The sequence below is a fragment of the Podarcis bocagei genome, assembly GCF_964188305.1.
Source record: "Podarcis bocagei genome assembly, chromosome: 2".
Classification (NCBI taxonomy): domain Eukaryota; kingdom Metazoa; phylum Chordata; class Lepidosauria; order Squamata; family Lacertidae; genus Podarcis; species Podarcis bocagei.
In genome coordinates, this window is record NC_138126.1 from 9,710,196 (window position 1) to 9,727,479 (window position 17,284).

Genomic DNA, 17,284 nt, shown 5'->3' on the forward strand with positions numbered 1-17,284 from the left:
TGCAGATGGTGCCTTCTGCCAGGTCCATCGAGGTCAGTCTTGCCTCCACTGACTGGCAGTGGCTCTGCAAGGTCTTCCCAACCATATCTGCAGTGTCCTGGCCAGGGATGATGGGAGCTGTAGTCTTCAGCAAACAGAGGGCACCAGGTTGGCAAGGCTGAAAGCGTCTGTTTCAATCTGAAGTTCTTTGCCAGCATGCTAAAAAGGGATAAAGTTAGAACTAGCAACCAGACTTTTAGGAGTTCTCTTCACGGAATCAAGTCCCGCTTCCTAAATCAGGACTCCTGTCCATTTAGGGCAGAGGAGGATTTTCTCCCAATTCAAAAATGACAAGGAAGCCTATGAATGAAAATTGTTGCAGTATGAATACCACAACTTACTAGGTCACGTGTGTGTTTGTGTGTAAGCAAAAGCATGGGAAGCAATCCAGAAGCATTGTCTGCTACTTGAGAAAACATTCAGCAATTGCAAAGACGTGGAGACATGTTTTGTTTAAAAAACAAAGATCATGTGATCACTGAGTCATTTCCAGGAAGGGAAACTCCCAGTGGCTGAAAACTGAAAAAGCGAAACTTAACTGGGTCTTCAGCGCGAGGGAGCCATGGCTGCTGCAGGGGGTCACATCCAGCGTCTCCGTGATGAAGCCACTTGCTCCATCTGCCTGGATTACTTCAAGGATCCAGTGACCATCCCGGAGTGTGGGCACAACTTCTGCCGATCCTGCTTGGTCCTGTTCTGGGGGGAATCGGAGGCGGAGGCTTCCTGCCCCCAGTGCAGAGAAAGAGTCCAGAGAAGGAGCCTCGTCTCCAACCGGCAACTGGCTAATGTGGTGGAAATAGTTCAGAATCTCAGCCTTCAAGAGGGAAAGGAGGAAGGAGGGAAAGGAAGAGTCTGTGAGAAGCACCAGGAGCCCCTGAAGCTCTTCTGCAAAGTCCACGAAGCCCCCATCTGCGTGGTGTGCGACAAATCAAAGGAACATGAAAATCACAAGGTGATTCCTCTGGAGGAGGCTTCCGAGGAATACAAGGTAGGAGATCCCTGGCTCTGGAGGGGGAGAAATAAATAGCTGTGGATTCTTCTTGGGAGGTTTGCTTTTTACTTCTCAGGTCCAAAGTAGGCATGGCATTGATTGGTCTTTGTTTATCGCCTTGGAACCAGCCCAGGGGAAGCCTGAGGGCTCCTGGGGTGGTTGGAGGGGGGAGTTGAAGTCTTTCTCTCTGCCAGGGGGACAAGGGGATCTTGAAATACTCACAGCAGCTTCAAAGATTTGAACTGGGACCTTGGCAGGGAGAGAAAGGGTTAACCTCGTCCACATCCCCCAGCAATATTTAGAACATATTTAGAACGTATAAATGTAAATTGCACATAGACAACTAAGTACATGTCTCCTTTGGTTACCAGGATGCCTCCTCAATGCCCTGCAAAACAGAGAGCAGCAAGGGATCAGCGGGGGGCGAGGGGGCTGTTAGCCAGGAATTGACCAGATGGTGCAGGATCCCACCCCCCAAGTATCTGTTGGAAGCAGATTTGGGAGTGGGGAGTGGAAGCACCTACTGGTGGCTTATTCTGGGGGTGCCGTGGAGCCTCTGCAATGATGTTTCGGGGGGGGGGCTGAGGATCTCCTCCCACCCAAATTTTGAGACGCTCTGGTCTATCCCTGCATCTCTCGCCTCTTGGGCTGACCTCACTATCTCTTTGACGCTAGACTGGTACATCCCTGGTTGGATCCTGCCTTACCCCTTCCTTCTCCTCCTCCTGTGTGGTGTAGTGGTTGAGAGCGGTAGTCTTGTAATCTGGGTAACCGGGTTCGTGTCTCCGCTCCTCCACATGCAGCTGCTGGGTGACCTTGGGCCAGTCACACTTCTTTGAAGTCTCTCAGCCCCACTCGCCTCACAGAGTGTTTGTTGTGGGGGAGGAAGGGAAAGGAGAATGTTAGCTGCTTTGAGACTCCTTAAAGGGAGTGAAAGGCAGGATATCAAATCCAAACTCTTCTTCTTCTTCTTCTTCTTCTCTTCCCACTTCTCCCTGAGACCTCAAGGTGAGAAGTCAGGCTGGGACTCCCAAGGAAAGGAGAGGAGGCTGAGAGATCACTCCACAAGGGAGGGTGTTTGAGAAAAGGTGAGGGGCTGCCAGCTCTGCAGGCAAGGGGGGACCCAACTGGGATCCTGAGCCCCACAGGGGTGCTGCAGATGAAGGTAGTTGACCCATGGAGCCGTGGGCCCAAAAACGCTGAAAACCTCTGTACTTTTATTTCCTCCAGGAAACTACTTTGCTATTCTAGCAAGGTCACTGGGCGCAAGAAGCCATTATGATTTTAATTTCTCTGTGTGTCTCAATCAAAGCTGAGTTTTCCCTTTTCTCTTTAGGGAGAGATCTGTCGCCGCCTGGAGATTCTGAGGAAAGAGAGAGAGGAAATTCCGGCCCATCAAGCAGATCTGGACAAAGAAAGCAAAGACCTCCTTGTAAGTGTCTCTGTTGTTACTAGACAGGGAACAAGCACTTGAGACCTCCAGGTATAGGGCAGTGTATAAATTCAATAGAAGAGGAGGAGGAGGAGGGGAAGAAGAAGAAGGAGAGGGAGAAGGAGAAGGAGAAGGAGAGGGAGAAGGAGAATTGAGTCAGGACTGAGAAGTGATGGGGAAATCTGCCCATTTCAGCTTCTCCTCATTTTTCATATCAGTCTGTTTATTAATTTATTGTTCTGAAAATGAATCAGATGTTAGGGTAGCTACCTCCTTGTATAAATATTTTGGCCTATACTTTACCCTCATAAATACATTTTTTGTGAATATTACCTGGCTGGGTGAAGCTTGAAAATATCAGAATTTTAAAGCTCTGTTTTGGTCTCCATATTTTTTCAGCAAGAGCGAATTAGGCAAGTTCACCTTTGAATGCAGCTAAATTGAGTTTATTTCCCCTTGTCATTTATTACTTAGGAATCTACCCAGACCCGACAGATAGCTGAAGGAGCTAAGGAAAAAGCAGTGGCAGTAGAGGAGAAGCTACCACCCATTCAAAGGCAACTGGATGATCATAGGTCGACGTTGTCTATGATTGAATTGAAGGAGAAACAAACGAACCTGAGGATCAGAGCCGTACCTGAAGCTGAGAAAGATAACTTGGTTGATTTTCTTATGCAGGAAATTGCAGACTTTTGGAAATCAGATTTGGAAAAGGGAGAAATCAAGATAGTGAGGGCCTTTAGGCTTGGAGGAGGGGGGAAGAAGAACAGGGTGAGAGACTGTTTGATTACCCTCCGGACAAAAGAGGAGAGAGACAAAATCTTGAGTCTGCACTTCCAGAAGACTTTGGTAATACATCAGTCAAGAGTGGAGATATTCAAAGACATCCCGAAATACCTTTTGGACCTTAGATCTGACTACAGAGATTTGGTTGGTCTGCTGAGAAGCAATAGAATTGTTTTTAGGTGGGAATTCCCCCAAGGCCTATCTTTTAGCTTCAAAGGAAGAAATACAAAAATAAGATCAGTGGACGACAAGGAAAGATTTTTGAGGGACCACGAGGAAGATTTACAGAAAGGATCTGGAGAAGAGCCAGGAGTACTGGAAAGAGGAATACTAGACAAAGCAATACTGCCTCTCGGATTGGACGATCTAGGAAAAGTGACACCACCGACAGAACAAGAACAAGCACTCGGCGCGGTTGGAGGAAAAGCAAAGTAACTACACCATGGCCCTGCAACTATTAAGTTGGAATACCAATGGTCTTAACTCCTCCCATAAGAGGAAAAAAATCTTTAATATATTAAAAAAGGAACATTTGGACTTGATCTGTTTACAGGAAACACATGTGATAAGACTACACAGGAAAGTATTGATAAATAAAAGATTGGGGCAAGAATTTATTTCATCGGACAAAGTCAAAAAAAGAGGAGTAGTGATTTACGCTAAGGAGAGCTTATCACCGAAATTTATTTTTAAAGATGATCAAGGAAGATGGGTTGCAATTGAAATTCAAACACAAGGAGAGAAATTTTTGATAGTAGGAGTTTATGCACCAAATGAGGGAAAATCAGAATTCTTTAAAAAACTGCACGAGACTTTGATGGACTATATGGATTATAATGTGATCTTGATGGGGGATATGAACGGAATGGTGTCTACAAATATGGACAAGGCACAAAGACAGGTAGTTTTTAAGGATGGTAGACTACCAAAAACCTTTTTTGAAATGACTGATAATCTGGATTTAGTTGATATTTGGAGAACAAAGAACCCCTTAGGCAGAGAGGGAACCTTTTCCTCTGAACCCAAAATGACTTGGACAAGAATTGACCAAATATGGGTAACTAGAGTACTGGCTCCAAAGACAAGAAAAGTGGAAATTTGTCCTAAAACTTGCTCCGACCATAATGCTGTGAAGATGGAGATGCAACTAACACCAACTGGCTCTTTCAGATGGAGGATGAATGACACATTGTTTAGGAGTGAAGAAGTGACTAAGAAGGCCCAAAAAACTTTGAGAGACTATTTCGAGATAAACATGAATACTACGGTTGAAAAAAGAGTAATCTGGGACGCAAGTAAAGCGGTTATGAGAGGGTTTCTGATACAACAGAATGCTATAAAGAAGAGAACTCAAAACGAGTTCTTTGGTGATGATTGGTCTCCAAATGCCTTCTTCTTGGCAATGCTGCCTTCCTGCCCTGGGCTGGACTTCAGCGAGGATTCAGGCCTCCTTCCGACATGAGGCAGTCTCTTGAATAAGCTTCTCTTCCTGTTCCCTCCACAATGGATACAGAGCAGCCCAAAATGGTGCTCAGTCGCAGTGACCAAAGAGTAAGACAGAGGGACTCATCCTGTCCCACCCCTTTCCTCCAGGAAAACCTGCTCTCTACTGCTGAATTAGAGCAAACATCAGCCAGGTTTTCTCCGGATTGACGTTTGCTTAGATGTTGAACTAAGGAGCAGGTTTTCCCTGAGGGAAAGCGGCAGGGCAAAGGCAAAACCACTTGGACCCGTGTTTTCTAGACACAGGAAAAGCAGAAGTGTGGATGAACCCAAAGAAACACGGAGCTGTTTTATTACCCCTTTGGAGGCATTTTATGCTGCAGGTGCTTTTTAAATTTCCAGTTGGAAAGTAGAATTTGAAATTTGGGGACTTCTATGGAAGACAATTTGGGACAGTTCCCTGGTAGGATTAACTTGTAGGCTTCCATACGTCTGAATTGCACAATGCAAATGGGATTAAAGTTAATAAATTATAATCTAAGACAAGAGATGGGATGGAATCTTCTCCTGAACCCACAAATATTAAATTTCCCTAAAATGCTGGTGGGTTTTCATAAGGATTCTTAAAAAATAATTGTAAACAGATGTGGAAATGTGGAGAACTTGATACTGGAAAAATTAATAATTTCAGACTGGAAAAATAAAAGCTGTGAGAAACCAAAACTGGCTGATTCAGCCATTCCTACCCACAACCTTGCCATGTGCCAGGCAGACTGACATCCGAGGGCCAGGGTCTGAGGGGGGCTTCCTAGTGTGGCCTGTGGTGTGCAGTGAATTCCCTTCTCTTTTCCCCTCTAGGATGTGAGAAGGACCTTGCAGAGGTAAGTGGATCTGGCTCATTTCCATTAGCATCACTCCATGATTCCAGGATGCAAGAACCTCAGACATGGCCCTCCAGGGGCTGCAGGGGGGAGACTGGAGGACTCACTCCCTGAGGCATCTCACAGGTAAAAGTAGAGCCCCCTCTTCTGAACTTGTAGCCCCCCATTTCTCCCTCCAAGGTTCAAGGTCAACTGCCTCCTCCCTTCCTCCCTCCCCACATCACTTCACACAGGGTTGGGGGCTCTTTTCTTTCTCTTCCACCTTCTGTTCATTGACTTTGGTAATTTCAAACATGTAGAAGAGAAAGTGCCAAAGATCCCTGGGAACAGCTTAGGACGTACCAGTATCTTTCAACGTCCCACTGGAAGCCCCCCAACTCTAGTAACTCAGCCCCTTTGAGGCACTGAGAGAGGGATGGTCTGTTGGTCTAGAATGGGTTGGCTCTTTTTCTTGGGAGCGTTTCCAATGTGAGAGGCTGAAGGTGGTCTTGAGTGGGGGGTGAAAGTCAGGTTGTTTGATGCCTCTGTAGGGAGAGTCCCATGGGGCATGGGGATGCGCACTTCCTGTGTGAGAGAGGGGGTGCAGGGAGGGGGGAGGTTGCTCTCCTTGACCGCTTGGCAGCTTTTGACATCACTAACTAGCCAGTGTAGTGTAGTGGTTAAGAGCGGTGGACTCGTAATCTGGGTAACCGGGTTCGCGTCTCCGCTCCTCCACATGCAGCTGCTGGGTGACCTTGGGCCAGTCACACTTCTCTGAAGTCTCTCAGCCCCACTCACCTCACAGAGTGTTTGTTGTGGGGGAGGAAGGGAAAGGAGAATGTTAGCCGCTTTGAGACTCCTTCGGGTAGTAATAAAGTGGGATATCAAATCCAAACTCTTCTGCTCCTCCTCCTCCTCCTCCTCCTCCTCCTCTTCTTCTTCTTCTTCTTCTTCTTCTTCTTCTTCTTCTTCTTCTTCCTTCCTTCCTTCCTTCCTTCCTTCCTTCCTTCCTCTGGAGAGGCTCAGGTAGGGAGGGATTGCAGGCACTCCATTTCAGGGGTTTGGCCGAGAAAGTTGTTATGGGGCAGCAGAGTTTGAAGCCATGGGAGCCCTCCGGTGATGTCCCACAGGGTTGCCTCTTGTCCCTTGTGCTGTTTAGCATCCTTACGAAGCCATTGGCCGGGGCTTGGAGGTGGGTGTCAACAGATCATGTTGAATTACCTGTTGGGAAATAAACTTCAACTATGTTCATGTTATTGAGCTCTCCTGCAATAATCAGGGAGACGGTGCCACAATGGGGCCATTCATGTTTTTTCTTTTCACCAGGTATGAGGAAAGAGAGTGTCCAGAGAACCCACTGGCTTTCCCTCCAGAGCTGAGGAACAGGATCTTGGAATCCTGTGATCTAAATCACCTTGTGGAGGATACAATGAAACAATGGAAAGGTATTAAAATTGGCTGCCAGGATTTCACACTGGGAATTCTATTATTTCTTCAGAACTGAACATGCCAGGCTCTTACTGCATGGAATTTAATAACCCCAGGATACCTTCCTTCTTGGTGCTCCAGCCTTCATTTCCTGTCTCACAGAACGGCCCATGTATATTGTGATGCTGGATCCTGTAAAGGAAGCCTGAACCAGAGTGTATCTGTTTTCAGTTATACGGAACCTCCTTTTCCTTTTGGTTACCCGTCTACACAATCTGGGGTTGTCCTTTGGGAGGTTCTCCTGCTCTGAATGGAGTCAATTTAAGGATGCCACATTATGAAGTGTTACTTTTGTATGGAGATTTATCTCAGGTGGAAGAGTGTTGCCCTAACACTTTATATCTTTTTGCTTCCTCAGATGCTGTGTTATACAGAAAACAGCTTCAGAAAGGTATATTTCCAGGGGAGGAACAATTTGACAGGAGGGATGGGGACTGATATTTCATGGGTGTTCCTGTCCATTCTGCAGACTTTGGGACCCCCATCAATGGCGTCACTCTGGGAAACAGTCCTCTACTGGCGTTTGGGTTCTTTGTCTGTCCCTTGAATGAACTGGGAGGGAGGTTGAAGGCTTGGATTGGGGGCAGAGCTTGTCCCTACAAAGAACCTGAACACTAGTCTGAGTATCCTGGTTTCACCCTCGATTTCTTTCCTAAAATCTGTATGCTGCTTGTTTGTAGGGAAAATCCTCAGAGACTTACAATATCTTACAAAAGCCCTTAAGGAGGATCCTGCAGGGTCAGTCCAATGTCCATCTTGTCGCGTTCTCATGTATAAGGAATCTCCCTTGCATTTTGTTTTCCCTCCACACAATCTGGAGAGGTTCTTTTGCAGCTTCTCGAGATTTGCTTGGATTTCCCCCTCATGAAGTGTGTTGAAAAGGGCACCCGCAAGCACCCAGTCCCTCCTCCACCTCCTGCCCAGTCTGGTCTCCCAGCAGCAGAGCAAGGCCTGAGCTGCCTCCTCCTCAGTTTCAACCTCATCAGCCATCCCCATCTCCTGAGACTTCCCACTGTTCTTATGAGATCAGCCCCATTCCATGAGAGACGACTTCCCATTGCACGAGACCCTTGGAAGTACAGTGCAAAGCTCTGCTGATTCATCCTCTGCAGTTTGGTTTGTCAGCATGCTTGGAAATTCCGGTTTCAATAGCTTTTCCCCACAAGTTTACTTGGTGCAGATGTTAACCTTCCTCCAGCCCTCCAGTACAGATCCCCATTTCATTTGTGGATTCTGAATGATTGTATTCCACCATTTTCTAGTATGGTCTACCATTTCTGATTTTCCCATGGAATCATGGAATAGTAGAGTTTGAAAGGATCCTAAGGGTCATCTAGTTCATCGGTAGGCAAACTAAGGCCCAGGAGCTGGATCCGACCCAATCTTCTTCTGAATCCCACCTGCGGACTGTCCGGGAATCAGCTTGTTTTTACATGAGTAGAATGTGTCCTTTTATTTAAAATGCATCTCTGGGTTATTTGTGGGGCATAGGATTTTGTTCATTTTTTTCCAAAATACAGTGGTACCTTGGGTTACAAATGCTTCAGGTTACAGACGCTTCAGGTTACAGACTCCGCTAACCCAGAAATATTACCTCGGGTTAAGAACTTTGCTTCAGGATGAGAACAGAAATCGTGCTTCGGTGGCGCAGCGGCAGCAGGAGGCCCCATTAGCTAAAGTGGTGCTTCAGGTTAAGAACAGTTTCAGGTTAAGAACGGACCTCCAGAACGAATTAAGTCTGAGGGACAGTGGATCGGCCCCCTGCTGAAAATGTTTGCTGACCCCTGATCTAGTCCAACCCCCTGCAATGCAGGAATCACAGCTAAACACGTTAGTTGTTTTAATTCCTTAGGCCTACAGTTGTTGTCTTCCAATTACTTGTTTTATGATGTCATCTTTTGCTTGAAATAAGGAAACAACAGATGCTATCTTATGGTGATGTTTTGTAAAAAGATTTTCTTTGAACTATTGCAGTGTAGACCATTAAGCCTATATTTTTGCTTCCTCAGATGTTCAGTCATTCAGAAGTCTCCAGAGAGGTAAAATTCACATGGAGACCCCAGTTCACAGGAGGGGTGGAGACTAGTGTTTCATGGGGGGTCAAGAGTCTCTTCTGTACAGTTGAGAACCATCCACCGCTTGACTTTAGCCCTGCTGTTTGTGCCACAAAAGCAGAGAGGGTGGACTTGAAGGGGGAGAGAGAAACTTCCCAGAAGGATCAGGCGGAGGAGGGAAGAGCTTTCCTCCTGGCTAGAGAGAGTCGGGTCGCTTTTCCATCATGTGACCTTTTTCAGGCCTGGTTGCCATGTGTCCTCTTTTTCCCAGCCATGTCTTCTATTTTCATGATCAAAATTTCTTAAAATTTGGCAAAATGTCCCCAAGGTTTTTTGTTCTTTTTTTTTGGTTTACAAGAACCCATGAAAATTTTAATATTGCATTAGAACAGGCATAGGCAACCTCAACCCTCCAGATGTTTCAGCACTACAATTCCCATAATCCCTGACCACTGGTCCTGTTAGCTAGGGATCATGGGAGTTGTAGTCCCAAAACAGCTGGAAAAAACCCCTTCTGAGAGCCAGTGTGGTGTAGTGGTTAAGAGCGGTAGTCACGTAATCTGGGTAACCGGGTTCGCGTCTCCGCTCCTCCACATGCAGCTGCTGGGTGACCTTGGGCCAGTCACACTTCTGTGAAGTCTCTCAGCCCCACTCACCTCACAGAGTGTTTGTTGTGGGGGAGGAAGGGAAAGGAGATTGTTAGCCGCTTTGAGACTCCTGAAGGGGAGTGAAAGGCGGGATATCAAATCCAAACTCTTCTTCTTCTTCTTCTTCTTCTCTTGTGGTTGAACCAAAAGGACGCTGGCTCAGCTACAAGATCTTCGAGAAGGAGTCCGGGAGGGCAAGAGTTAACATCCCCCTGCCCTTAAGGAGAGTCCACATGCAGATGTTCAACAGGTTAATAAATTGTTCTGTGCACACTTACATTCAGAAAGATGTGAACATGTGCCCAAATATTTCATGTGGCAAGTGAGGGAGCAATATGTATTCTTATTCTTCTTTTGTTGTTGAAAGTTAAGAACATTGCTACTAGCAATATATCACACCTACTACAGCCTACATATAGTAGGGGTATTTAAAATGATACCCCTATATATGATGGGCAACATGCAAATGTTGATATTATTATTATTATTATTATTATTATTATTATTATTATTATTATTATTAGAACAGGGGGTCCTCCTCCCCCAGCCCAACCCAGAGGTCCCCAAAGCCAATTCCCACAGAGATTGTCAGAGGAAAGCGGCTTCTCTCCTCTCCTGCCTCCTCCAATTCTCCTCTCTTTCCTCTTAGATAACACAGAAGAGCTGAGTAAAAGGTTTCCTGGGTGGTTTTTCCGCTTAGAAAATGCCTGGGTTGAGAGGAGGGCAGGCACAATGGACATTGAATATAAGAAAGTGAAGGAAACTGAGTTAAAAATCAACAAGGAAGTTATTTATTCTGATGAGAGTCTGCAAGGAGGAGTCTCAGTCTTGCATGCGATGCAAGGAAATCCCATTGACCTGAAAGGGAATCTGGGTTTTTCGGGTGTTTCTTGGATAAGGATGTCCATCTCTCTCTCTCTGCTGATTTTGCCTGATCTTCTCTCTCCCTCATCTTCTCCCCAACAGCAAATGTCACTCTGGATCCAGACACAGCCCATCCCCAACTCATCCTGTCCAAGGATCGGAAAAGCCTGAGATGGGGAGACAAACCTCAAGCCCTGCCTGACAATCCTGAGAGATTCAGATGCTCCTCTTGTGTGTTGGGACATGAGGGATTCACAGCAGGCAGACATTTCTGGGAAGTCACTGTGGGAAGTGGGGAAGGGTGGGCTTTGGGGGTTGCCAGGAAGTCTGTGGAGAGAAAGGGTATCTTCCCCTTAAGGCCTGAGAGAGGGATCTGGGCTGTGGGGAAGTCGGGAGGGGAGTACTTGGCCTGCACCTCCCCTCATTACTCTCCTCTGTCCCTGAGGGAGAAGCTCAGGAGGATCCGGGTGACTCTGGACTATGAAGGGGGACGTGTGTCTTTCTCTGACGCTGACTCAGGAGCCGAACTCTACACGTTCTCAGGAGCCTCGTTCTCTGGAGAGACCCTCCTCCCTTTCTTTCATCTGTGGGGAAATGAAACCCACCTCAGTATCTCCTGAGGAGACTAGATCTGCCTCTCTGGCCCAGCAGGAGTTTCTCTCCAGACCAGAGTGACTGATATAAATAACATTTACCCACCAGGAGAACACTGGGCAGTTTTTCAAGGGGAATTTGAGAAGATTCATTTTCCTTCCTTTCCCCAGAATTCCCTCTGCAGCTTACTTCTTCTTAAAGAGACAGTCACACTTTTAACAGTCCCAATAAATCATCTTTTCCTCACCTTCAGTCTTGTTTTCCTTTTGAGATATCTGATTTGGCAGAGCATGAGACTCTTAATCCCAGGGTTGTGGGTTGAGCCCCACGTTCGGCAAAGGTTTCCTGCGCTGCATGGTGTGGGACTAGATGACTCTCAGGGCCCCTTGCAACCCTGCAATTCTACGAAACCTTCCTCTCCCCACAAGACCTTATACAGCTGTGAAAATGCATGCATAATTGGATTAATAGAGGACTATAAAATGAACCCCTTCCCCCACATCAGGCAGGAAGGCTCCTTACTCTGGAGACCTCAGATGAGAAGAAAATCAAAAAGAAATTGAACAGGGAGTCAGCTTCAAATGCCCTCTGCAAATACAGCCTCCCCATCTCCACACGTTGTCAGAAATAAAGCTCATTGCATTGAGTGTGGGGCTTCTGCCCAGTTATACGTGTTTAGGGTTGATGCATTAACGTTCCGTATTTACAGGCTGGACTCTGTATATCAGGGGCATCAAATGGGGTGTCCTCTGGATAATGCTGGACTCCAACTCCCCTCTGACCCATCCAGCATGACCAGGGGTCAGAGAGGATGGGAGCTGCAGTCCGGCAGCTTCCGGAGGGGGGCCCTTGGGCTGTGCTGCCCTATACATTTTGCAGGACACCTTCCCTGTGTTCCTCAGCCCCACCCCAAATGCACAATGCTCCCCCAAGGAGAGTCTTTTCAGACCAGGTACATCTGATTTCTCTCCTGGGATACTAAGAGCTAGAACAACAAATGCCTGTGGAATTGACCCCTCAAAGATCTGGTAGGACTCTCCCTGGCTCCACTATCAGGGCTGCCGACTTCTGACCTGTGCAGCCTGATATCCTTTTCGTGCATTTCCCATGGGGTGGTGGCAGATGTCAAAATAAAGACACCTTTGCCGCCCCCCACCTGCCTGAGGGCCACCTCCCCTTGCACCACCCCCAATATGATGTTGGTGATGTTTGTGTGTCATCATACGTTTCCCTGTGAGTTTCCACTCACCCCATGGAAGGACACAAAAAGTCGCCCATTTGGTCCAGCACCCAAGAGGGGCCACGCAGACGTCCGTGGGACACCTGCAAGGGGGACCAGAGAGCAAAACCAGCCTCCTCCCCCTCCTTGCAGTTTCCAGCACCTGAGATTTAGAAGCCTTCTGCCTCTGGACTGTGGAGGCAGAGCAGAGCCATTGTGCTTCACGGCCTAGTGCTCCATGAATTTGTCCCCAGCTCAATGGGTGGAGCATGATAGCCTTAATCTAAGGGTCACTGGCTTGAGCACCACGTTGGGCAAAAGATTCCTGCACTGCAGATATATGGACTTGGTGACCCTGGTTGTACCGTTCAACTGTGCAATTCCATGATTTTAAGTTGGCTGCCATCTCTGCCTCCAGTGGCAGTGAGTTCCATGGTTCATTTACACGATCCACAACGAAATGCTTTTTTCTGTCCTGGATCTCCCAACATTCAGCTTTGTTTGGGGGCCACGACTTCTAGTGCTATGAGAATCTGCAATGTGGATATAATGTGTCTCTGTCTCCCTGCCTCCATCCATCATGTGGACCAGAGCAGTGGGTGGGCAGTTTTGTTTGTCCCCTCCTGGGGCAGGAAGTCTCAACAGAGAACTTTCTTGAATGAACAACAACAACTGGCCATCCGCCTATGTCTTGTGACCTAGATAAGGTGTGTGTTCTCCACTGCAAATCAGGATGTAACCAACATTTCTCCCTCTTTTTTTTCTGTGGAATGTGGCACTTTTCAAGAATATTAGCTGGTCGTATTCCCTAAATGAATTATCTGGTGTCCGATTAATCCCTTCCTCTGCATGTAGCTTTTTCCGCACTCGGGGCATTCATAAGGTTTCTCCTCCGCGTGGGTCCTTTGGTGTTTGATCAGCGTATCTCACTGAGAAGTGTTTTTCCTGCACTCAGGGCATTTGTGAGGCTTCTCTCCTGTGTGGATGTTCTGATGGTCAATCAACCTACAAGGGTGATGGAAACTTGCCCCACACTCAGTGGGGTTTCTCCCCTGTGTGTGTCTTCCGATGTTCAATTAAGTTGCTCGGGTGGTTGAAGTTTCTCCCATAATTATGGCACTTGTCCGGCTTCTCCCCTGTGTGGGTTCTCTGGTGTTTGAGTAACGTATCTCTCCAGTCCAGGAATTCGTGAGGCCTCTCTCCCATGTGGATTTGCAGGTGACTCACCAAATTGGTCCTCTGGCTGAAGCTTTCCCCACAGTGGGAGCACTTGTGTGTTTCTCTTCCATGAGGCCTCTCTGGTGGCTCACCCAGGTCTCTCACTGGGGAAAGGGTTTCTCGTCCTCAGACCATTCGTACGCTTCCTCTCCCATGTGCATCCTCTGCTGCTCAGCCAGGGCGGATCCTCGCTGGAAGCTCTCCCCACACATGGAGCATTCATGAGGATGTTCTTCGGCATTCAGCCTCCCCAGACCCAAACTGTGCTGGCCGTTCCTCCCAGGATTTGAGGAGAAGGGCTTTCTGCTCCAAAGTGCACTGGGCTTCCACTAAAGGGAACTGGACTTCTGGGTGATGGCTGCGTTCATTTGCTCCCTGGTGTCCTTTGGACTCACGCTTTTTGTTATGTACTGAAGTTCTCACCCTGGGCCAGCAGGGGGATACTGCAAATAGTTTTCACTCAGGTCCACATATGCAAATAAGGAATTGAAAGTGACGTTCAGTGATTGGATAGTTGCAGAAAGTTGTTACTGTTGCTTTGTAGTTGAGCTTTGCATAAGCAGATTGGCTGAACCCTTCAGTTAAGTTCTGTTCTGGGTCTGTGAATAAACAAGAGCTGTTGGAAGAATCGCTGTGTCGTCTGATATGTGGGAGCACTTGTGTGGTTTCTCTTCCATGAGATCTCTCACTGGGGAAAGGATTTCTCGTCCTCAGACTATTCATACGCTTCCTCTCCCATGTAGATCCTCTGGTGCTCAGTCAGGGCGGATCCTCGCTGGAAGCTCTCCCCACACATGGAGCATTCATGAGGATGTTCTTCGGCATTCAGCCTCCCCAGACGCAAACTGTGCTGGCCGTTCCTCCCAGGATTTGGTCCAAAGTGCACTGGGCTTTCACTAAAGGGAACTGGACTCCTGGGTGATGGCTGCGTTCATTTGCTCCTGGTGTCCTTTGGACTCACGCTTTTGCTCTGCAATCTCAGCTAACAAAGGAATGTTCCTTAGGGATATTCCCTCTGGCACAGCTTCCCTTGGTGGGAAATCTCCGTCTTGAGCTCTCTCCTTTTACCTGCAGGTGAAACCAAAAACATTTTTTAAACATTATGTGTGTGGGAAACCCCTAAGCAGGACCTGGGAACAAGCGCCCCTCCTGGAGGCTCCAGCAGCTGCTATTCAGGAGGATTACTGCTTCCAGCCACAGAGGCAGAGCATATAACCATCCAAAGTCTTCAGGTAAAGGTAAAGGGACCCCAGACCATTAGGTCCAGTCGTGACCAACTCTGGGGCTGCGGCGCTCATCTCACTTTGTTGGCCGAGGGAGCCGGCGTACAGCTTCTGGGTCATGTGGCCAGCATGACTAAGCCGCTTCTGGTGGTGAACCAGAGCAGCGCACGGAAACGCCGTTTACCTTCCCGCCAGAGCGGTACCTATTTATCTACTTGCACTTTAGTGTGCTTTTGAACTGCTAGGTTGGCAGGAGCAGGGACTGAGCAACGGGAGCTCACCCCATTGCGGGGATTCGAACTGCCAACCTTCTGATCGGCAAGCCCTAGACCCTGTGGTTTAACCCACAGCGCCACCCGAGCCCCCTACCAAAGTATTATCCTCCAGGAATTGTATCTAATCCCCTGTTAAAGCCCTCCAGGTTTTTCAGCCATTGGAAGGCACCACACTTTATTAGGAATATAGGAAGACTTTACACTGTGTAGTAATATTGATTAATAATAATAGCCAAGTCATACCAGGCATTCATATCTAGGGAAGGAACGCCATAACTGGGCTGCCACCATGCAGATGGTGCCTTCTGCCAGGTCCATCGAGGTCAGTCTTGCCTCCACTGACTGGCAGTGGCTCTGCAAGGTCTTCCCAGCCATACCTGCAGATGTCCTGGCCAGGGATGATGGGAGCTGTAGTCTTCAGCAAACAGAGGGCACCAGGTTGGCAAGGCTGAAAGCGTCTGTTCCAATCTGAAGTTCTTTGCCAGCGTGTTAAAAAGGGATAAAGTTAGAACTAGCAACCAGACTTTTAGGAGTTCTCTTCACGGAATCAAGTCCCGCCTGCTAAATCAGAACTCCTGTCCATTTAGGGCAGAGGAGGATTTTCTCCCAATTCAAAAATGACAAGGAAGCCTATGAATGAAAAATGTTGCAGTATGAATACCGCAACTTACTAGGTACGGGTGTGTTTGTGTGTAATCAAAAGCATGGGAAGCAATCCAGAAGCATTGTCTGCTACTTGAGAAAACATTCAGCAACTACAAAGATCTGGAGACATGTTTTGTTTAAAAAACAAAGATCACGTGATCACTGAGTCATTTCCAGGAAGGGAAACTCCCAGTGACTGAAAACTGAAAAAGCGAAACTTAACTGGGTCTTCAGCGCGAGGGAGCCATGGCTGCTGCAGGGGGTCACATCCAGCGTCTCCGTGATGAAGCCACTTGCTCCATCTGCCTGGATTACTTCAAGGATCCAGTGACCATCCCAGAGTGTGGGCACAACTTCTGCCGATCCTGCCTGGTCCTGTTCTGGGGGGAATCGGAGGCAGAGGCTTCCTGCCCCCAGTGCAGAGAAAGAGTCCAGAGAAGGAGCCTCGTCTCCAACCGGCAACTGGCTAATATGGTGGAAATAGTGAAGAATCTCAGCCTTCAAGAGGGAAAGGAGGAAGGAGGGAAAGGAGGAGTCTGCGAGGATCACCAGGAGCCCCTGAAGCTCTTCTGCAAAGTCCACGAAGCCCCCATCTGCCTGGTGTGTGACAAGTCAAAGGAACATGAAAATCACAAGGTGATTCCTCTGGAGGAGGCTTTGGAGGAATACAAGGTAGGAGATCCCTGGATCTGGAGGGGGAGAAATAAATAGCTGTGGATTCTTCTTGGGAGGTTTGCTTTTTACTTCTCAGGTCCAAAGTAGGCATGGCATTGATTGGTCGTTGTTTATCGCCTTGGAAGCAGCCCAGGGGAAGCCTGAGGGCTCCTGGGGTGGCTGGAGGGGGGAGCTGAAGTCTTTCTCTCTGCCAGGGGGACAAGGGGATCTTGAAATATTCACAGCAGCTTCAAAGATTTGAACTGGGACCTTGGCAGGGAGAGAAAGGGTTAACCTCGTCCACATTCCCCCTGAAAGGTTGCTTTGTACATATTTAGAAGAGTACAAATGTAAATGGCACATAGACAACTAAGTACATGTCTCCTTTGGTTACCAGGATGCCTGCTCAATGCCCTGCAAAACAGAGAGCAGCAAGGGATCAGCTTTTTTTTTGGGGGGGGGACTGTTAGCCATGAATTGACCAGATGGTGCAGGATCCCACCCCCCCAAGTATCTGTTGGAAGCAGATTTGGGAGTGGGGAGTGGGAGCACCTACTGGTGGCTTATTCTGGGGGTGCCGTGGAGCCTCTGCAATGATGTTGGGGGGGGCTGAGTATCTCCTCCCACCCCAAATTTTGAGACGCTCTGGTCTATCCCTGCATCTCTCGCCTCTTGGGCTGACCTCACTATCTCTTTGACGCTAGACTGATACATCCCAGGTTGGATCCTGCCTTAGCACTTCCTCCTCCTCTTCCCACTTCTCCCTGAGACCTCAAGGTGAGAAGTCAGGCTGGGACCGCCAAGGAAAGTAGAGGAGGCTGAGAGATCAGGCCACAAGGGAGGGTGTTTGAG

General features: G+C 47.9%; 2 protein-coding genes across 3 annotated transcripts in view; both read left to right on the forward strand.

The window, feature by feature from the left end:
* Nucleotides 1-394: 394 nt before the first annotated feature.
* On the forward strand, nt 395-11,444 carry LOC308579325 (zinc finger protein RFP-like). Its single transcript, XM_081180250.1, has 8 exons — nt 395-1,027; nt 2,367-2,462; nt 2,937-3,680; nt 5,550-5,572; nt 6,878-6,996; nt 7,398-7,430; nt 9,049-9,078; nt 10,707-11,444. Exons 1-8 carry the CDS (start codon nt 602-604, stop codon nt 11,222-11,224), a joined length of 1,989 nt encoding a protein of 662 aa, XP_081036376.1. The 5' UTR covers nt 395-601; the 3' UTR covers nt 11,225-11,444.
* A 3,641-nt stretch (nt 11,445-15,085) lies between these two features.
* The window catches only part of LOC308580775 (zinc finger protein RFP-like), a 127,868-nt gene continuing 125,669 nt past the window's right edge, over nt 15,086-17,284 (forward strand). For both annotated transcript variants that reach the window (XM_081182933.1, XM_081182934.1), the window contains exon 1: nt 15,086-16,450. In XM_081182933.1, coding sequence (XP_081039059.1) covers nt 16,025-16,450 — 426 coding nt within the window. In that variant the 5' untranslated portion in view covers nt 15,086-16,024. The remainder of the gene's footprint in view (nt 16,451-17,284) is intronic.